Source organism: Macaca nemestrina, chromosome 12 (genome assembly GCF_043159975.1).
Source record: "Macaca nemestrina isolate mMacNem1 chromosome 12, mMacNem.hap1, whole genome shotgun sequence".
Taxonomy (NCBI): domain Eukaryota; kingdom Metazoa; phylum Chordata; class Mammalia; order Primates; family Cercopithecidae; genus Macaca; species Macaca nemestrina.
This window is the reverse complement of record NC_092136.1, coordinates 103,100,429-103,116,641: the sequence shown is the minus strand read 5'-3', so window position 1 is coordinate 103,116,641 and position 16,213 is coordinate 103,100,429. Positions and strand designations below refer to the sequence as shown.

At 32.9% G+C, this 16,213-nt stretch overlaps 1 protein-coding gene across 4 annotated transcripts in view; it reads right to left on the bottom strand.

Moving 5' to 3' along the window:
• The window catches only part of LOC105493700 (dynein cytoplasmic 2 heavy chain 1), a 361,100-nt gene that overhangs the window by 308,485 nt on the left and 36,402 nt on the right, over positions 1-16,213 (bottom strand). For all 4 annotated transcript variants that reach the window (XR_011611022.1, XM_011761557.3, XM_011761558.3 and 1 more), the window contains exons 21-31: positions 15,640-15,789; positions 14,419-14,624; positions 13,338-13,493; positions 13,135-13,249; positions 12,109-12,279; positions 10,836-11,218; positions 9,004-9,136; positions 8,787-8,904; positions 6,766-6,878; positions 4,682-4,801; positions 1,798-1,948 (exon numbers count right to left, since the gene is read on the bottom strand). Coding sequence is in view for 3 of the 4 variants with exons in the window: in XM_011761557.3 (XP_011759859.2) it covers positions 1,798-1,948; positions 4,682-4,801; positions 6,766-6,878; positions 8,787-8,904; positions 9,004-9,136; positions 10,836-11,218; positions 12,109-12,279; positions 13,135-13,249; positions 13,338-13,493; positions 14,419-14,624; positions 15,640-15,789 (1,816 nt within the window). In the remaining variant the exon portion in view is untranslated. The remainder of the gene's footprint in view (positions 1-1,797; positions 1,949-4,681; positions 4,802-6,765; positions 6,879-8,786; positions 8,905-9,003; positions 9,137-10,835; positions 11,219-12,108; positions 12,280-13,134; positions 13,250-13,337; positions 13,494-14,418; positions 14,625-15,639; positions 15,790-16,213) is intronic.

Below are 16,213 nucleotides of genomic sequence, written 5' to 3'. Positions count from 1 at the left end.
CTGAACCCAACAGGATGAGTTGCTAAAACAAAAATATCAATATTCTCCAGAGGATTTAAACAAAACCCAAACCCTCATAACATAATATTCAAAATGTCCATGATATCATCCAAAATTATTCAACATGCAAAGAACCAAGAAAATCTCAATTCACATAAGAAAAGACAATAATAGGTACCCGTATCTAGATGACATACACGTTGAGGTTATCTGCAAAAGACTTTAAAGTATTATTGCCAGGCAAAGAGGCTCAAGCCTGTAATCCCAACACTCTGGGAGGCCGAGGCGGGAGGACTGCTTGAGCCCAGTAGTTTGAAACCAGCCCGGGCAACATGGCAAAACCATGTCTCTACAAAAAATAAAAAAGTCAGCCAGGCATGGTGGCACGTGTCTGTAATCCCAGCTACACAGGAGGCTGAGGTGGGAAAACTGCTTGAGCTCAGGAGGTCAAGGCTGCAGTGAGCCACAGTCTCACCACTGCACTCCAGCCTGGATAACAGAGCAAGAACCTGTCCCCGCCCTCCAAAAAAAAAAAAAAATACTTTAAAGCCTTTTAAAGCCCTATTATAAAAGTGCTCTAAGAAGTAAAAGAAGTAAAAGGTGAAGACTTTTAAAACAAGTGGAAAGACAGAATATCTCAGCAAAGAAATAAAAAATATAAATAAATAGAAATTTTTAAGCTGAAAAATACTAAATTCTTAATTCTTTGAAAATCACTGAATGGACTCAATATTGAAATGGAAATAATACAGGAAAGAGGCAGTGAACTTGAAGACAGAGCAGTAGAAATTGTGCAGGCTAATAAAGAGAAAAAATTAAAAAAAAAAAAAAAAAAAAAAAAAAAAAAAGGCAGCACCTCAGAGATCTAAGCCCATGTCAAAAAGTCTAACATTCATGTCATGAGAAACTCAGAAGTATAGGAGAAAGACTATAATACAGAAAGAGTATTTGAAGAAATAAGAGCTAAAAACTTCCCAGATTTTGGTGAAAAACAAATGTACAGATTGAAACTGAGACAACCCCAAATAGAATAAATGCAAAGATGTGTCTATATCACAATCAAACTACTGAAAACTAAAGAATATGATAAAGTCTTGAATGCTGCCAAAAAAAAGAGTAATGTATTACTTATAGAAGAATAACAACTCAAATGACTGTGGATTCCTCATCAGAAAACATATAGCTCAGATGGAAGTAGAACACTTCGAAAGCTGAGAGAAAAGAATTGTTAACCCAGGATAGCCACTGAAAAATTCTTCAGAAATAAAGGCAAAATAAGACATTCTTGGGTAAAGGAAATCTATGTGAATTCACAGGCAGCACACCTTTTCCAAAAGAAACACTAAAAGAAGTTCTTTAGACAGAAGGAAAATGACACTAGAAGGAAACCTGAAACATCAGGAATAAAGGAAGGGCAACAGAAATGGTAAACATCTAGGTATATATAAAAGATTGCTGTCCTCCTCTTAAGTTTTCTCAAATATCTTCGATGGTTAAAAGCAAAATTTATAACATAATTTCATGGAGTTTTCAGTGTATGGAGATGTAAAATAGTAAGACAACTACAATATTAAAAGGAGAGAATAAAAAAGCCTATAGGGTAGTAAGGTTTCTATATTCTATTTAAGTTAGTAAATTACTGATTCAAAGTACGTTATAAAAATTTAAGTATATATGTTGTAATTCCTCGAGTAATCACCAACACAGATATATAGTCGAAAACACAATAGGTAAATTAGGATAGAATACCAAAAAATAACCCAAAACCAGGCAGAAAAGGGAATGTTTTTTCCATACCAGTATTCCCTGGATCCTCAGAACTTGTATCAATGTTAGTGTATTGTTCTAACTTATTCACCAGTTGTGTTTCAATCTGATGAAGACTATGATCTTTAATGGCATTTTCTACATCTTCAGTGAATTTAATCTGCTCCGCCAAGCATAAAATCTATTGAATAAAGAAAAAACATATTTTTAAAAGGTGAATTTACTTAGAAATGTTTTATAAATTTAAAGAAAGACATCTTTTTACAAATTGCCAATTGTATATTGGATATCTCCATCTTAATGCCATATTGGAAACTTAAATATTAATAGAGTAATACAGTAGTAGAAAAAGCATTGTATGATGCAGCCAAGCCTACTTCACAGAACTCATTTCACACTATAGTCTACCACCAGCCTATTTTTTTCTGGTCCTATAACTCAGTATGTTTATTGCAACCTCAAAGCCTTTGTATTTTCTTCCCCTCTCTTCAGAAATGGCTGCTTTCAACCAGTAAACTACAAAGATATCAAAGTATGATGCATTCTAATTAGTAAAAGGGCAATCTTTAGCATTTCAAAATAATTTCTTAATACACTACCGATAACCAGGCTACAATAGCAAAGGCTACAATAGCAAAATTCCAATATTCTTCTAAATTAAGATCTGCCTTGGCCGAGCACATTGGCTCACGCCTCTAATCCCAGCACTTTGGAAGGCCGAGGTGGGCGGATCACTTGAGGCCAGGAGTTCGACACCAGCCTGGTTAACATGGAGAAACCCCGTCTCTACTAAAAAATACAAACATTACCCAGGTATAGTGGCGCATGCCTGTACTCCCCGCTACTTGGGAGGCTGAAGCACAAGAATTGCTTGAGCCTAAAAGGTGGAGGTTGCAGTGAGCCAAGATCGCACCACTGCACTCCATATCAGAGCAGGCTAAGCTGCTGTCTTACTCCAACTTAAAACATTCTATAAATATTACATTATGGTTTTATGGAAGAGAAAGCCAATTAGTAACTCATTTCTAAGCAAAGTCATCGCCCAAACAAACTTTGTGGTATGAAACTCATCAGCTTCTTTAATCAGGTATATGATGAGGCATTTATGGAGAACCAAATCTGCTTTTGAGAAAAAGACTTTGCTCTTTGATTTTTATATGAAAATGTTCCTTTGCCACCTCCAATACTACTGAATTTCTATATTATGAATGCATATCAATAAACTTAATTTTTTACAGTCGGCTACATAATTTCTGTGAATAGCTAACAAAAGTTATAGTTTACAGTCTTGGGTTATAAAATCACATTACTGTCAAGACAGCCAGATAGGAACTAACATTATTAATTACCTAAAATGTAATGACAACTAGGGGTGCTCTGCAAACATTATGAAACAACCTTCGAAATGACTTGATAATGTAGGTACTTGAAAGTCATGTAAGTAAAGTAAGTGTCAAAATGTTATACTCAGGATAACTGGCAAAGATTAGTATTTAAACCAAAGTCAGATTCTTTCCACTTTACCACACTGCCTCCTTCCCAGACCAGAAAGTGCCCTCTCTACTATTATTTCAGGTCCATACAAAAAAAGTAACTGAATTATCTGTACCTAATAACCAATTATGTGACTCAATCCCCTTATGTAAAACTCTTGAGATCAATATTTCCTAGCATTAACTGCTAATAAACTAGAATTCTTTATTTTAGTAATGATTTACATTTTTAGTAGTTCACACTTTTACTTGACTGCTCAAGGGCCTGGAGGTAAGTTGCAGGCTGAAATCCAACAACTTTCTTTAGCCTATTATCTCCCACTATATCTCCTGACACAATTGTCATTTCCCTAACCCAAATATTATACAATATTTTTGTAGACTTTTTTATACTGTGTCTTTTATTCTAAGTTGATTTATAAATCCTATCTGGAAGTTGACAGAGTACTAGGAAACATTTTTAGTGGTAATAAAGCAGTCTACTCTGGTTCTACAATGGCTTTGATTATTCAGTGATGATTACTTGTATTTTTCTCTAGGAACTTGAGCTTTTTTGAAACTTTTCAGTTTGCCTTAAAATTCTAAAAGATACAAATGGCATGTATGAGAAAATGGTTCAGAATGTAAACTGTTCCAAGCTTCCATATAGTAAGAAAATCAACGTAAAAACCTGTTCCAACAGCCACCACATTTTTTTTTTATTTGAAAAGCAAATAACTTTGAGAGCTGCTGGGTAGATTTTTCTGAGACATCATGAAACATCCCAATGTCTACCATCCACAGTCCCTAAGAACTAAAGTTCCTGATGACCTACACCTGTAACATTAGTCTGGCCCAACTATTAAACAATGCAGGATGTTTAACACAAGTCTTAGTGCCACATTTTGATATAGACTGATACAAATTTTGTAAGCTAAATATCTAGTACCCAGTGTTCAGGGATGAACGCCTATTAACCCTGAGTTGCAGCAATCTCTGTAACTCATCATATGACCTCACTCTCACTGTCAATATTAGTTTAGTGTTATGACTGTTTCAGATGTACACTAATACCTGCTAAGTTCCTGCCAGCTCCAATGCTTAGATGATCCCATGGGAGGGGTGGACGGGTAGGGTACAGCAGTGTTATAGATCCTGTGCCTCTCCATCATGATGGACTAATCATTCGGAACCAGGAAGCTATTAGATGCCTGGTTCCCTTCTCCCCATCCTACTCACCACTGGCCTAGGTTGCTTGGATCTCAATTCATCCCCCACACTTTACAGCTGAAGGAACAGAGACTCAGAAGTTAAGCAATTTGTCCGTTAACTGTTAGATAAAGGGAGAAAACAGATGCAATTTATCTGAGCCTCCTGGCTCCTAGGTCAGGGATCTTTCCACATACCATGCCTATGTTCCTTCTACATATAAGCCCTCTTACCTGTGAAGGGAACAGAGATGGGTCAATCGCACCTTGAGAACTTCGCCCAGTAGTAACACATTCCTTCAACAACTGTTCCAAAGTTTTCTTCATTTCCAAGGCCAAATCATTCAACCATGTCTGAAAAAGAAATCGGAAAATAATATCAACAAGACATAAAATAAATATAGAATCTACTGACTAACTCTGTATTTTTATTTCAGGACAGGGTATTATACTTTGCTATTGATCATGACACTCCTAAAATGTGTTATAGGAATATAATTCTTTATTTTCTTAATAAACAGTTTAAATAATTTGAAGAAAACAATTTTTTTCACCTCTTAGGATAACAACGAGTGTGAAAACTCATCAACTTGTGGCTAAAACTACCATGACTATATCTATACAAGCCAATATAATATGAGCATTTAAAAATTGACCCATTCGCCTCATCATTATGACGAATCAAACCAGATAGTTTGGCCAATAAATCAGAGTCAAAATGGCTGGCTAAGTTCCCTGGCTCATGCTATCCTGGTGATCTTATATTCATAAAGTTGTAACCATAGGAAGGGATTGCTTCATCAGGATTAAATGTATTATTTGGGGGCTGAGATTGCTTCATCCAACAAAACTAATTTTGTTTCAAAGTGAAAACAATGTATTTTTCCACTCACTTGATTATATATAAAATAATAAAAAGTTAAACTGACAATGATCATTGATAGAAACAATGAATATGAATCACTTCTTAACCTTAAAAATATGTCATTTGTAATAAAAAGGCAAAAGCTGCAATTTTAGCCTTTCATCATTGTGTAAATTACTGAGTTCCAGTTTTTTTTTTTTTAATCTGTAGAGCATTTTCCAGTACTGCAAATAGCATCAAAATTCACTGAAGCTAAAGAGTGAGAATCCACCTCTCAGTGCATGGCAACAGAGACACCTTCTCTGCTAACAACCATAAAGCTTCCAGAGTTTCAGCTTTCCCTTTGCTGGTATACCTGCTCTAGCCCAGTTGCTAAAATTTAAGCTCTGTCTCTCTGTGTACATCCAACAAAACTACGAGAGGAAAAATAACAAAACCCTTAACCAAATATGATTAGCAAATCTCCCAGGTTTTCAATCCACTGATTTATGTACTCAATATCCAATAAAATGTTGAAGCCTAACCAGGAATAAACATTTTGCTAGGCTGTATGGACATACACATGACAAGGCATGGGCCCTGGCTTCCAGTTGGAAGATAATTTGAAACTGAAAAATTACAATTCCATGTGATGCAGTCTATTGCTAGTTAGTTTTAGCTGTATGCCTATAATAGGTCTTTGATCAGTCTACTTCCAGTCCTGCAGGACCAGTTAATCGATAGTTGTTTGCTTACTTGTTCACCCAAATTATCTTATACAAATTCATATTTTAAAGAGTAAAGACATCTAAAATTTATTGAGTGCCATGTTCCAAGCACTAAATAGTGTACTTAAAGCCAATTATCTCATTTAATTTTTAATTGAAAATCTTTGTAACAGTTACAGGTTGAACATCCCTAATCTAAAAATCCAAAATTCAAAATCCTCCAAAATCTAAAACTTTTTGAGTTTGACATGATGCTCAAAGAAAACGCTTATTGGAGCATTTTGGATTTTCACATTAGGGATGCTGAACTGGCATAATGCAAATATTCCAAAATCCAACAAAATCTGAAATCTGAAATACTTCTGGTCCCAAATACTTTGGATAAGAGATACTCCAAATGTACTGAGATTACCATTTTACTGATTAGAAAACCAACACTCTAAGTCGCATAGCTATTAAGTTATGGAGCTAAGATTAATATCTAAGTTTTTTTACTCCAAGGCCAAGGTTCAAGGCCAAGGTTCAAAATTACATGCTGCCTTCCAAAGACTAAAAAATCCATATTCTTTTTAATATCAAAACACTCTGAAACTAACAAAACAAATCATTTTTTAAGATATGAGCTGAGTTCCCTAAAATACCTAAATTAACCAACTTTACCCTCTAAATTGACTAAATTATTTTAGAAACGAAGTTCATATATAGTTAATTCTTTTTGTTTTCATATTTGAAAAAGAATTGCTTACCTCTACATTATTTGATAGAAGAACTTTATTTTTAAAAGGTACAACTTCTCCCTCTAAAGATTTCATTGCAGTTATATGTTTTGATTCCTCATCAAAGCAAACACTGTTAATACCTGAAATATAAAAGCAACAATTGAAATGCAAAAGGATTAAAGACATAATTATTAGATACAATATGTGTGTCAAATAGTGTTAATATATACCCTAAAACATATATAATAATTGAATTATAATGTATACCACATAATATATAGTGCTCCTAGTGTTTAAATGTCCTATTGAGGGAAAAAAAATCACTTTCTGGATCAATATTCTTATCACTCATCTGAAATATTTCTTATCAATATCTAACTATACATGGCATGATTCGCTGGTCAAATTTGTGAATGTTTATTTAGATATTTCTATATATGTTTGTTTATTCATTCCTACCATTTTCCAGAAAAAAATATTTAGGCAACCTACTCAACTAGTACATACCAATCAGTAAGAACTGTCCTAACTCACATTCTTGGGGGAGTGAAAAATGTTACAACCTCTCTGGAAAATGATTTGGCAGTTTCTGAAAAAGTTAAACATATACTTACTATATGACGTAGCAGTTCCAAAACTAGGTGTTTATCCGATACAAATAAAAATGTATGTCTACAAAAAGACTTGTATGATTGTTTAACAGCTTTATTCATAATAGCCAAAAACTGGAAATAACCCAGATGCCCATGAACAGGTAAATGTGTTGACGGCAAATAAGACTTCCCCCTCCCCCAAATTTGCATATCACTTTATAGTATATAAAAAACTTGAACATACTATGTAATTTCGATCTTCACCAAAAAACTATATTATTATTTGTAATATAAAGAAGAAAACTAAATTTCAGAGAGGTAATTTGATGACCAATTAATAAACAGTAGAGAGATTGGTTGAATGAAAGGCTTCTGATTGCAAGTGTTTGTTTTCTACTACCTCCCACTGCCCAAATCATATTTACAAATATAAGCATCCTAAAGCTTCAGATACACAGGAATTGATAAATATTTCTGTACAGGACCAGAGAGTAAATATTTTAAGTCTAATGAACCATATGGTCAGTGTCAACTACTCAACACTGCATTCATAGCATGAAAGCAGCTATAGACAACAATACATAAATTACTGTGCAGGATTATGTTTCAACAAAACTTTATTAAAAAAACAGCAAGTAGTGATCCAGATTTGGTCCATGGGTTATATTTTGCTGATCCTTGATTATTAGTTAAAATGATGAAAATTATTTTACTTCATAAATTTAATTTGAAAAATAGAGCTCTTTTCTATAGAGCTGTTTGCTCTATAGAAGCATTCATTTGCTTGCTCTTTCCAAGCAAATTAAGTATTTTAAGAAAATAATAGTCATTATTTTGGTAATAAGCCTATTCCATTTGCCACTAATAAGTATCCCATTAAAGTGACTCTACAACATCAAAGCATTTGACATTACACTTTTCCCCCATGTAATCTCACCTGTTCCCATAGCTTAACTATTATTTCTATATGGATGACGCCTACATTCTCACCTAGGTCTCTTCACTGACAATAACTGCCTATGGAGTATCTCCACCTGGATGTCATTCAGGAGACCTTAAACTCAATAAGGAAGGGGCATATTCTCCTTCACTCCAGGCCTTAGAACAGCCTATTCCCACTGCCTGCCTACCTTTTTCTAACTAAGGCCTATACATTCTTCAGTATCACCCTAGATGTCACTTATTCATGATGCCCTAAAACTGAGCTAAAGGCCCTCACAGATGGAGCTATAGCACCACATACTTATGTCACTCACCGGAATTGTCACACTGTATTATATTTGTCAACTTACAACCTTGTCTCCCCTATTAAACTGTACGTTCTTTGGGTATAGGAACTGTATTTGGATCTATGAACTGACTACTGTATTCAGTAGTCTACTTAAGAGCATAACATTAGGCCTGGCAGACAGTTGAAACTCAATAAATATCTGTTAAATAAATGTTGACTCCTACCAGCAAAAAGTTTCTTAAGGTGAGACTGAATCACTGATGGGTTAGTAGACTGGCCCAGTATTTCTAATAAGTCATCATCACCAATAAAATAAAATCTTGGGAATGCTGAGCGTTTTTCCTAATAAAAATAGAAACAAAAAAATAGCTTTTGTTTTTCAAATAATTAAGATATCAAGTACTTTACAATTTATGATATATTTTTCTTAAAAAAACATGCCTCCAAAAATTCATTTAATGATTTCTGACATCTTTGAAGCTGATCAAGTATTGTTAGTAGAGAATTTCTGATTCCAGCATGAGTAGTTAATGTTGTGACTCTATTGTCTTTCTTGATATCAGTCATTATTGATCTACAAAAGAAAAAAAAAGTATCTTCACATCTATTTTAACAATTTGGGGGGTAAAAAAAGGAGATTAAGACTTTTTTTTAACCTGCTTAAAACAAACTAAAGGTAACACTATTATTACAGTAGTATACCTCTAGGAATGTTAAAAATTAATATCACACTACCATTTTTAACTTCCCATATTATAAATTATCTTATATATTTCATTTGCTAAGCTAATTTTAAGCCCTAACTAATAGAGAGCTTCTAGTGACGGCAAAAGACATCGAATAATTTCTAGAAATATTTAAATAAAATTGTGATAAATGTTAAAAAGGAAAAGTAAAGTATTGTTAAAATAAGGTAGATAAAGTAAAAAGTTAAATAAATAAAGTAAAAAGTTAAAATACTTTTTAGGTATTTTAGCCACTAAAATGGCTAATAGGGCAACCCATAACCTAGGACTTCTTTAAGGAAGTAATTTAAATTGATATGTGGATGAAGAATAAAAAGAAAAAGTGAGTGAGTAGAAGAAGTTTCTGGCAAAGATTCTGGGAAAAAGATAGGTATGTCCGAGAAACTAAAAGCCAGAGTCACTAAAGCAAAATGGAGAGCAGCACAAGAAAAGTATACAGAAATGAACAAGGAGCAGATCATGCTTTATCCGTAGCATGATGGGAAACTATTTTAAAGTTTTATTTACTTTAAAATAGTTAAAGTAAATAGTAAAGAAAGTGCTGAACCTGCATTTTTAAACAATTACTCCGGCTGTTGTGTGAAAAACTTATATAAGAGCAAGTCAGAAGGTTAATGTGCGTAATCCAAGTGAGAGACACAGAATATTAGAATAGAAGTACAGATATACTTCTGTACTGGTGTTTGGTTCCAGATACACTAAGTAGGTTAGAATCAACAAAATTTGGCAACTTAATGTATGTAAAAGTGGAGAAAGAGGGAGATATCAAAGTCATACATCATGTCTCTGCTTTCAACAATTAGGTTGGGCCATTTATTGAAATAGAAATCAAAAAGAAAAAAGATTTGTTGGAAAGGAACTGGTAAATTAAGCTCATGAATTCAGTTTTAGCCTACTGTTTGAGCATGTTTGCTAGATTTGGGGCTCAGAGGAGAAATATGGGCTGTACATGTAAGTTGAGGAGACCTAAGCACATAAAAGAGAACTGATGCTGGCAGTGGTTAAGATTACCTGAGAATACAGTGAGAACAAAATCAAAGGCTGAAGACTGGAGAATGACTATATCTAAAGGTTCGGAGACAGCTAAGGACTAGGAACTATGTGTAGAACTAGAGAGACAGCCAGAAAACCAAGAGAGGACAATATCACAAAAGCCAATGGAAGAGACTTTCTAAGAAAGAAGAAATGCTCAACTCTATTAAATCCTAATGAGAGATAAAGTAAAATAAAAAATGAAAAATGCCCTTTGAATTTAAAACAGGAAAGTAATTGGTGATTTTAGGAACTATGTATTATTAAGTAGAGTAGTAATAACAGAGACCACACCATACTGGTTCAAGAAGTAAATGCTTGAATGAGAGGATCCACTAGAGAAAGCTTCTCAAAAGGATCCTCTAGAGAAAGAGTTTGAATACACAGAGGATACCAATAATGTAAAAGTAATTTGCCTTTATTAAGCACTTCACGATATGAATTAATTAAAAAAAAACTACCATATGTGTTTATGTCTTACATCATTGTACTGACCTAAAATCTTCATCAACTCTGTTGAAGCGTGTCTGTTCTTTTGGCAATGCTCCACGACCGAAAATGGGTTCCAAATACACCCACTTTCTCTGAATATGATTTAAATTCTGCAGGTATTCATCTAACTCTGCAAGTTTTCTTTCCCAAATTGATACTTTATCTTCAAATCCTTTATAATAAGGAGAATCCTTCAAGGATTGAAGAAGGCATCTATTATCTCCAACCTGATTTACTATATCTTTCCAGTCTTTAATCAGCTTCATAGTTCGACTTTGGCTGTCTTCATAATCAATTAATGTAAACACTGCTCCAACTCCCCAAAGATCAAGTTCACGTAAAGCTTCTCTGATTGTAACTTCACCTTGTGCCCGACTATTTAAATCCTATTTAACACAAAATATCCATGTTTATTAGTTCAACATTAATTATCACATAAGTAAATAACAGAAAAGTATTTTATGAAAAATATATTTTATCTGGCTTTTCAGCATAAGGCAAAAAAAAAAAAAAAAAAGTTAAGTGGCTCTATTTTACATGCAACCCAAGAAAATTACTGGCTATTTTATCAAATCATGTAAGATAGTAAGTATCCTGGTTCACATGGTCAAAATACATACAAAGTTCTGCCTTATGCTTTTTACTTCTCTAAAAGAAAAGTAAAAAATTAAAGCATCCATCACAAAAGACAAAACTAGTTTGGCTTATTTAAAGTCTTACAGACTAAAAGGCCCATATTTGGAACAAAAGAAATTCAGGAATTATACTGTAATCTTATTGCAGATTCTGATACATCTAAAATGATTAACAATCAACTAGAGTTATCTTCTGCAAGAGTCATGCTTCATAACTTCTCAAGATTATTTAAAAATATTCCAGGGTTATTAACAAACACAAAGGTTTATTTTTTGGATAGGAAATAAAACAATTTGACATCAAGAGTCCTTACATTTTTGAATGGCCAGAACGAAACACTAAAAGTCTGTCACTTGTAATAGAATTGTGGCAACTTTTACTTTTACCTGAGACCTTTTCTAAATCTGATTAGCAAACTGATTCTTGGTTTAGCTCTCTAGATTTGTGTATCCTCTAGCTTCTATGTGTAACATATCACATAATTTTTTAATTTCTTTTATGTAAAATGATTTGTGTTTACTTTTTGATTAAAGCTGATTCCCTTAAAGGACTAGCTTTTTTGTATTTAAGCAAAATATGAAGCAATATTGTATATTTAAAAAGGCCAGACTTATGGGATATTTATAAAAGTGAGTCATACTTTAAGGTCCGCAGCTTTGGCTACAATTGTATCAGCTACTCTGAGCAAATCACCAAACAGTAGTTTCTCTAGACTAGTCCCCCTAGGAAGTCCAAGGAGACGAAAAAGGTCAAGCCAGTGATCTGGAGAAAGATGCTCCCCTCTCACATATTTCAAGATAGGAATTACGATCTGTTAAAAAAAAAAAAGAAAAAAGAAAAAAGAAAAAGTCATACGTATACACATATACATATATTAGCAAAATGCAAATTAGTATTTACTTTTATGCTTATTAGTTACCAAAATTTTAATTACTCCATCTTCTTGTTTAATAATCTTAAAATCATATTCTTAAACAGAATTGTATAAAGCTTTTGATTAAATGTTGCTATGGATACACACAAATTACCCTTTGTAGTTTAATATATTTTAAAACATGACATAGACTATCTCTATTTTTTAATTATTATAGGATAGGACCCATGATGGACTGGAATGTATAAACACTCTGTTTTTTAACTTTAACATAAATTTCTTATAACTTCTTTCTCATTGGTAGTAGAAATATAAATAATTTCTTTCTTTTTTTTCCTTTTTGAGATGGAGTCTTGGTCTGTCGCCCAGGCTGGAGTGTAGTGGTGCCATCTCGGCTCACTGCAAGCTCCGCCTCCCGGGTTCATGCCATTCTCCTGCCTCAGCCTCCCAAGTAGCTCGGACTACAGGTGCCCACCACCACACCTGGCTAATTGTTTGTATTTTTAGTAGAGACGGGGTTTCACCATTCACAGGATGGTCTCGATCTCCTGACCTCAGGATCCGCCCTCCTCAGCCACCCAAAGTGCTGGGATTACAGGCATGAGCCACTGTACCCACCCGAAATATCAATAATTTTTGTGGTTTACTCTGTATTTCCTATTTTCTTCATGAAATGGAATAATTTAATTGAAAAACATATAAACTAAAATTATATAGTTCAGTCACTACATAAGAAAAAGACAAAAGCTCCAAACATTGTTTTTAACTAGCAAAATAAGTAAAAAATCTTACTTTATATTTGTCAACCTCTGATTGTAATTTCACCGTCATCACTGAATGTTCTTCAACCTTCCTTAACCTGTCATGCCAGTTCATCAAAAATTCCTCAAACAAGTATGTCTTAGTCCTATAAAATACCAAAAACACATTGCAAAGTTTACATCCAAAAATAAAACAACCAAATTATTAGTCTAAATATTGTTTTTGAATCAAACCGAAAAGTGATCCAGTCTTCATTGGCCATTTCCTGAAATCCTTGTTGAAACTCTTCATAAAAGGCCCAAATTTGTGCACAGCTCTCAATATCTTTAGAGATGCTACTTGCCAGGGAGAAATTAGGCTCTTCTAGTCTAAAATGATGGCAATCATCACTATAGAAACAAATATTGGAATATTAAATTTTAAAAACAGAAATATTGATACTGTTAAGTATTATTAAGTTATTAATTCCAATCCTTGTATGTGTGTACATACCCACATGTGTATGTTTAATAGACATACAATAAGAAACTACAATAAAGCACATGAAGAAACTACCTATCTGAGAATTATACTTTACCTACTCACATATGAACTCTATAAATTCATTAATATACATTTTATCCAAAGAAGTCAAAATTGAGTTGGTAATATAGAGAGATTTATATGTACATAATACATATTTTATATATGTAAATATTCAAGATTGTATAAATCTACAGATTAATTTGGGAAAAGAATACTCTTCTCAGTTTAAAGGGCAAGCTTCTAGAGTATAAGATATCCTTCATCTAGTCAGTATAATGCCATTTAGTAATTATGGTAACAAAACTGACTCACTTCACTCACTTATGAAAGCATCTACTTAAATAGAACCTAAAGCAGTGCTCACATTTAATACTTTATATTATTATAAGCCAACAACTCATTTTTTTCTTTGAAGACTTTTATTATTACTTATTATGCTAGATTTATTTTTCTCTCAGAGGCACTAAAAGTAATTTTTCTGAAAATTACATATATTTCATTTTTAAATAGGATAAGTTCAAAGAAAGTGACAATTCCAACCCCCTGATATAACTTCTAGGTAAATTTATCTTCTAGGCCTTTCTTGAAATTTGCTTTCTCTTAATATCCTTATGTAACACAACTATGACTCCTAAGACAACAGTACATGAATGCTTATTATTTGTATTTTAAAAACTGATGAAGTTTATGAGGAAAGGTACTAAGATAACAGACACAAGAAAATTACTAGCTTGATATATAAATTGTTTTTCCAAAATGAGCAGTATCAATTTTAAAGAAAAAACATACACCAGCTTTTTTCTTGTGACTTCAAGCTCGTCAAACTCAATTTTTTTCTCTTTTATTAACTTTGCACTTTTATCAAGAGTATTATGTTGGCCAGTTTCAATAACATCATCACCAGGCTTTAGCTGGTCCCAACGAGCTTTAAATTTTTCCAGTTCTTGATAATAGATCTGAAGACATGATTTCACATTTCCTTTCATCACTTCAATCTATAAGGCAATAAAGTTTAAATAATTTAATTCAGAGTAAAATCTCATTTTGGGTTCACATTATTTTCTATTTAAAAGTGAAAAAGTATCAATGACCAATGTCAACTTTTCAAAGGATGGTATTTTAATTATTAATTCCAAGTTCAATAAAATAATTCAAAGATATAAATTAGACCATAAATTTATAATAACAAGAGATAACATTCAAATAACATCATTTAAAAATCATTCATGTGATTAACCACACCTAGTACAACTAACGACAAAGGTAAGATAATTTACAGATGTTTGTTTAATGACTGCTGATTGTTCTACCCGAGTATATAGCTGCTAAATTAAGGAAGGCATTGCCCAGTCTCCCATGCAGCTAAGGACTGGGCCCTAAGGCTAACTTCTGGTCAATAAAATATGAGTGCAGTAGATATGTGCAACTTGCAGGTTGTATCCTTAAAAGACAGATGGTGCCCTTTTCTCTTTCTCTCTCTCCTGACCCTAGTAGGTATCAACTGAATGTGGTAATAACCCATCCTGGACAATACGCTGGAGATAATAGACAAATAAAATTGACAAAACCTGGGACTCGGACAAAGTTACAGAGCAGAGGCACCATAGCAGCTTATAATGTGAGAGAGAAACATAAGCTAGAATTTTTGGGGTCTCCATTAGAGTAGTTCAACTGATATCCTAATAAATTTAGTAATTAAAGAAAACATGAGTTTCAGAAATAAACTTAAGTCATACATAGTAGGTAAGCAATAAATTCATCCATAAGACTACAAATAATACTACATTTCAAAGACACTGGTTTCTTCTTGGTATGATAGGAAGTAAAGAAAAATCATGTGAAACAATCATCATTTATATAAAGCATTTTACTTTAAAAGTAGTCAGGGAGGTCAATTTCAACAGCCACATTAAATTATTATAAAGCTGGGCTATAAAGGAATAAAAGATAAGCAAGAAATCTTAAGTGAGAAAAAAGTTCCCATTTTAATAAATAACTAAAAGTTCTAACCTGGTCTTTAATCATAAGTTGGTGACTTTCCATCATTAACTCAAATTTATCCCACTTAGCTTTCAAATTACTAATTGTTTCTAAACCTCCACCAGCCACAGTTCGTAGAAGTCTGTTTTTGTCTTCCGCTTCTTGAAATAAGGGCAAAATCTAAAGGTTAAAAAAAAAAGTGAATAACAACCTATTTTATCAAATCTCTTAAGATTTCATTTATTTTAATTTTTGTTTCATGACTTTATTTTTCAAATTAAGATTTTTGCATTTAAACAATTTGTTAAATTCCTATATATTCTGATTTGGTGGAAAATTCCTGGATATAAACTCTGATGGTTATTTTTTACTATATACAAATTCTACCAAGGCACTCTAACCTCAGAGGTTAAAAAAGATAAAGTAGTAATATGAGACTAAATGAAATCCATAAAGATAATACTATAGTTTATCAAAGTAAAGTTCTTATTATAAATGTTCCATTCACAAGAAAATGCAAAAGAGGTTTCTAAAGGAGCTAAAATTAGTGATTATCTAAAAGCATAAGTTAACTAAATTATCCTACTTAATAGAGAAAGAAAGT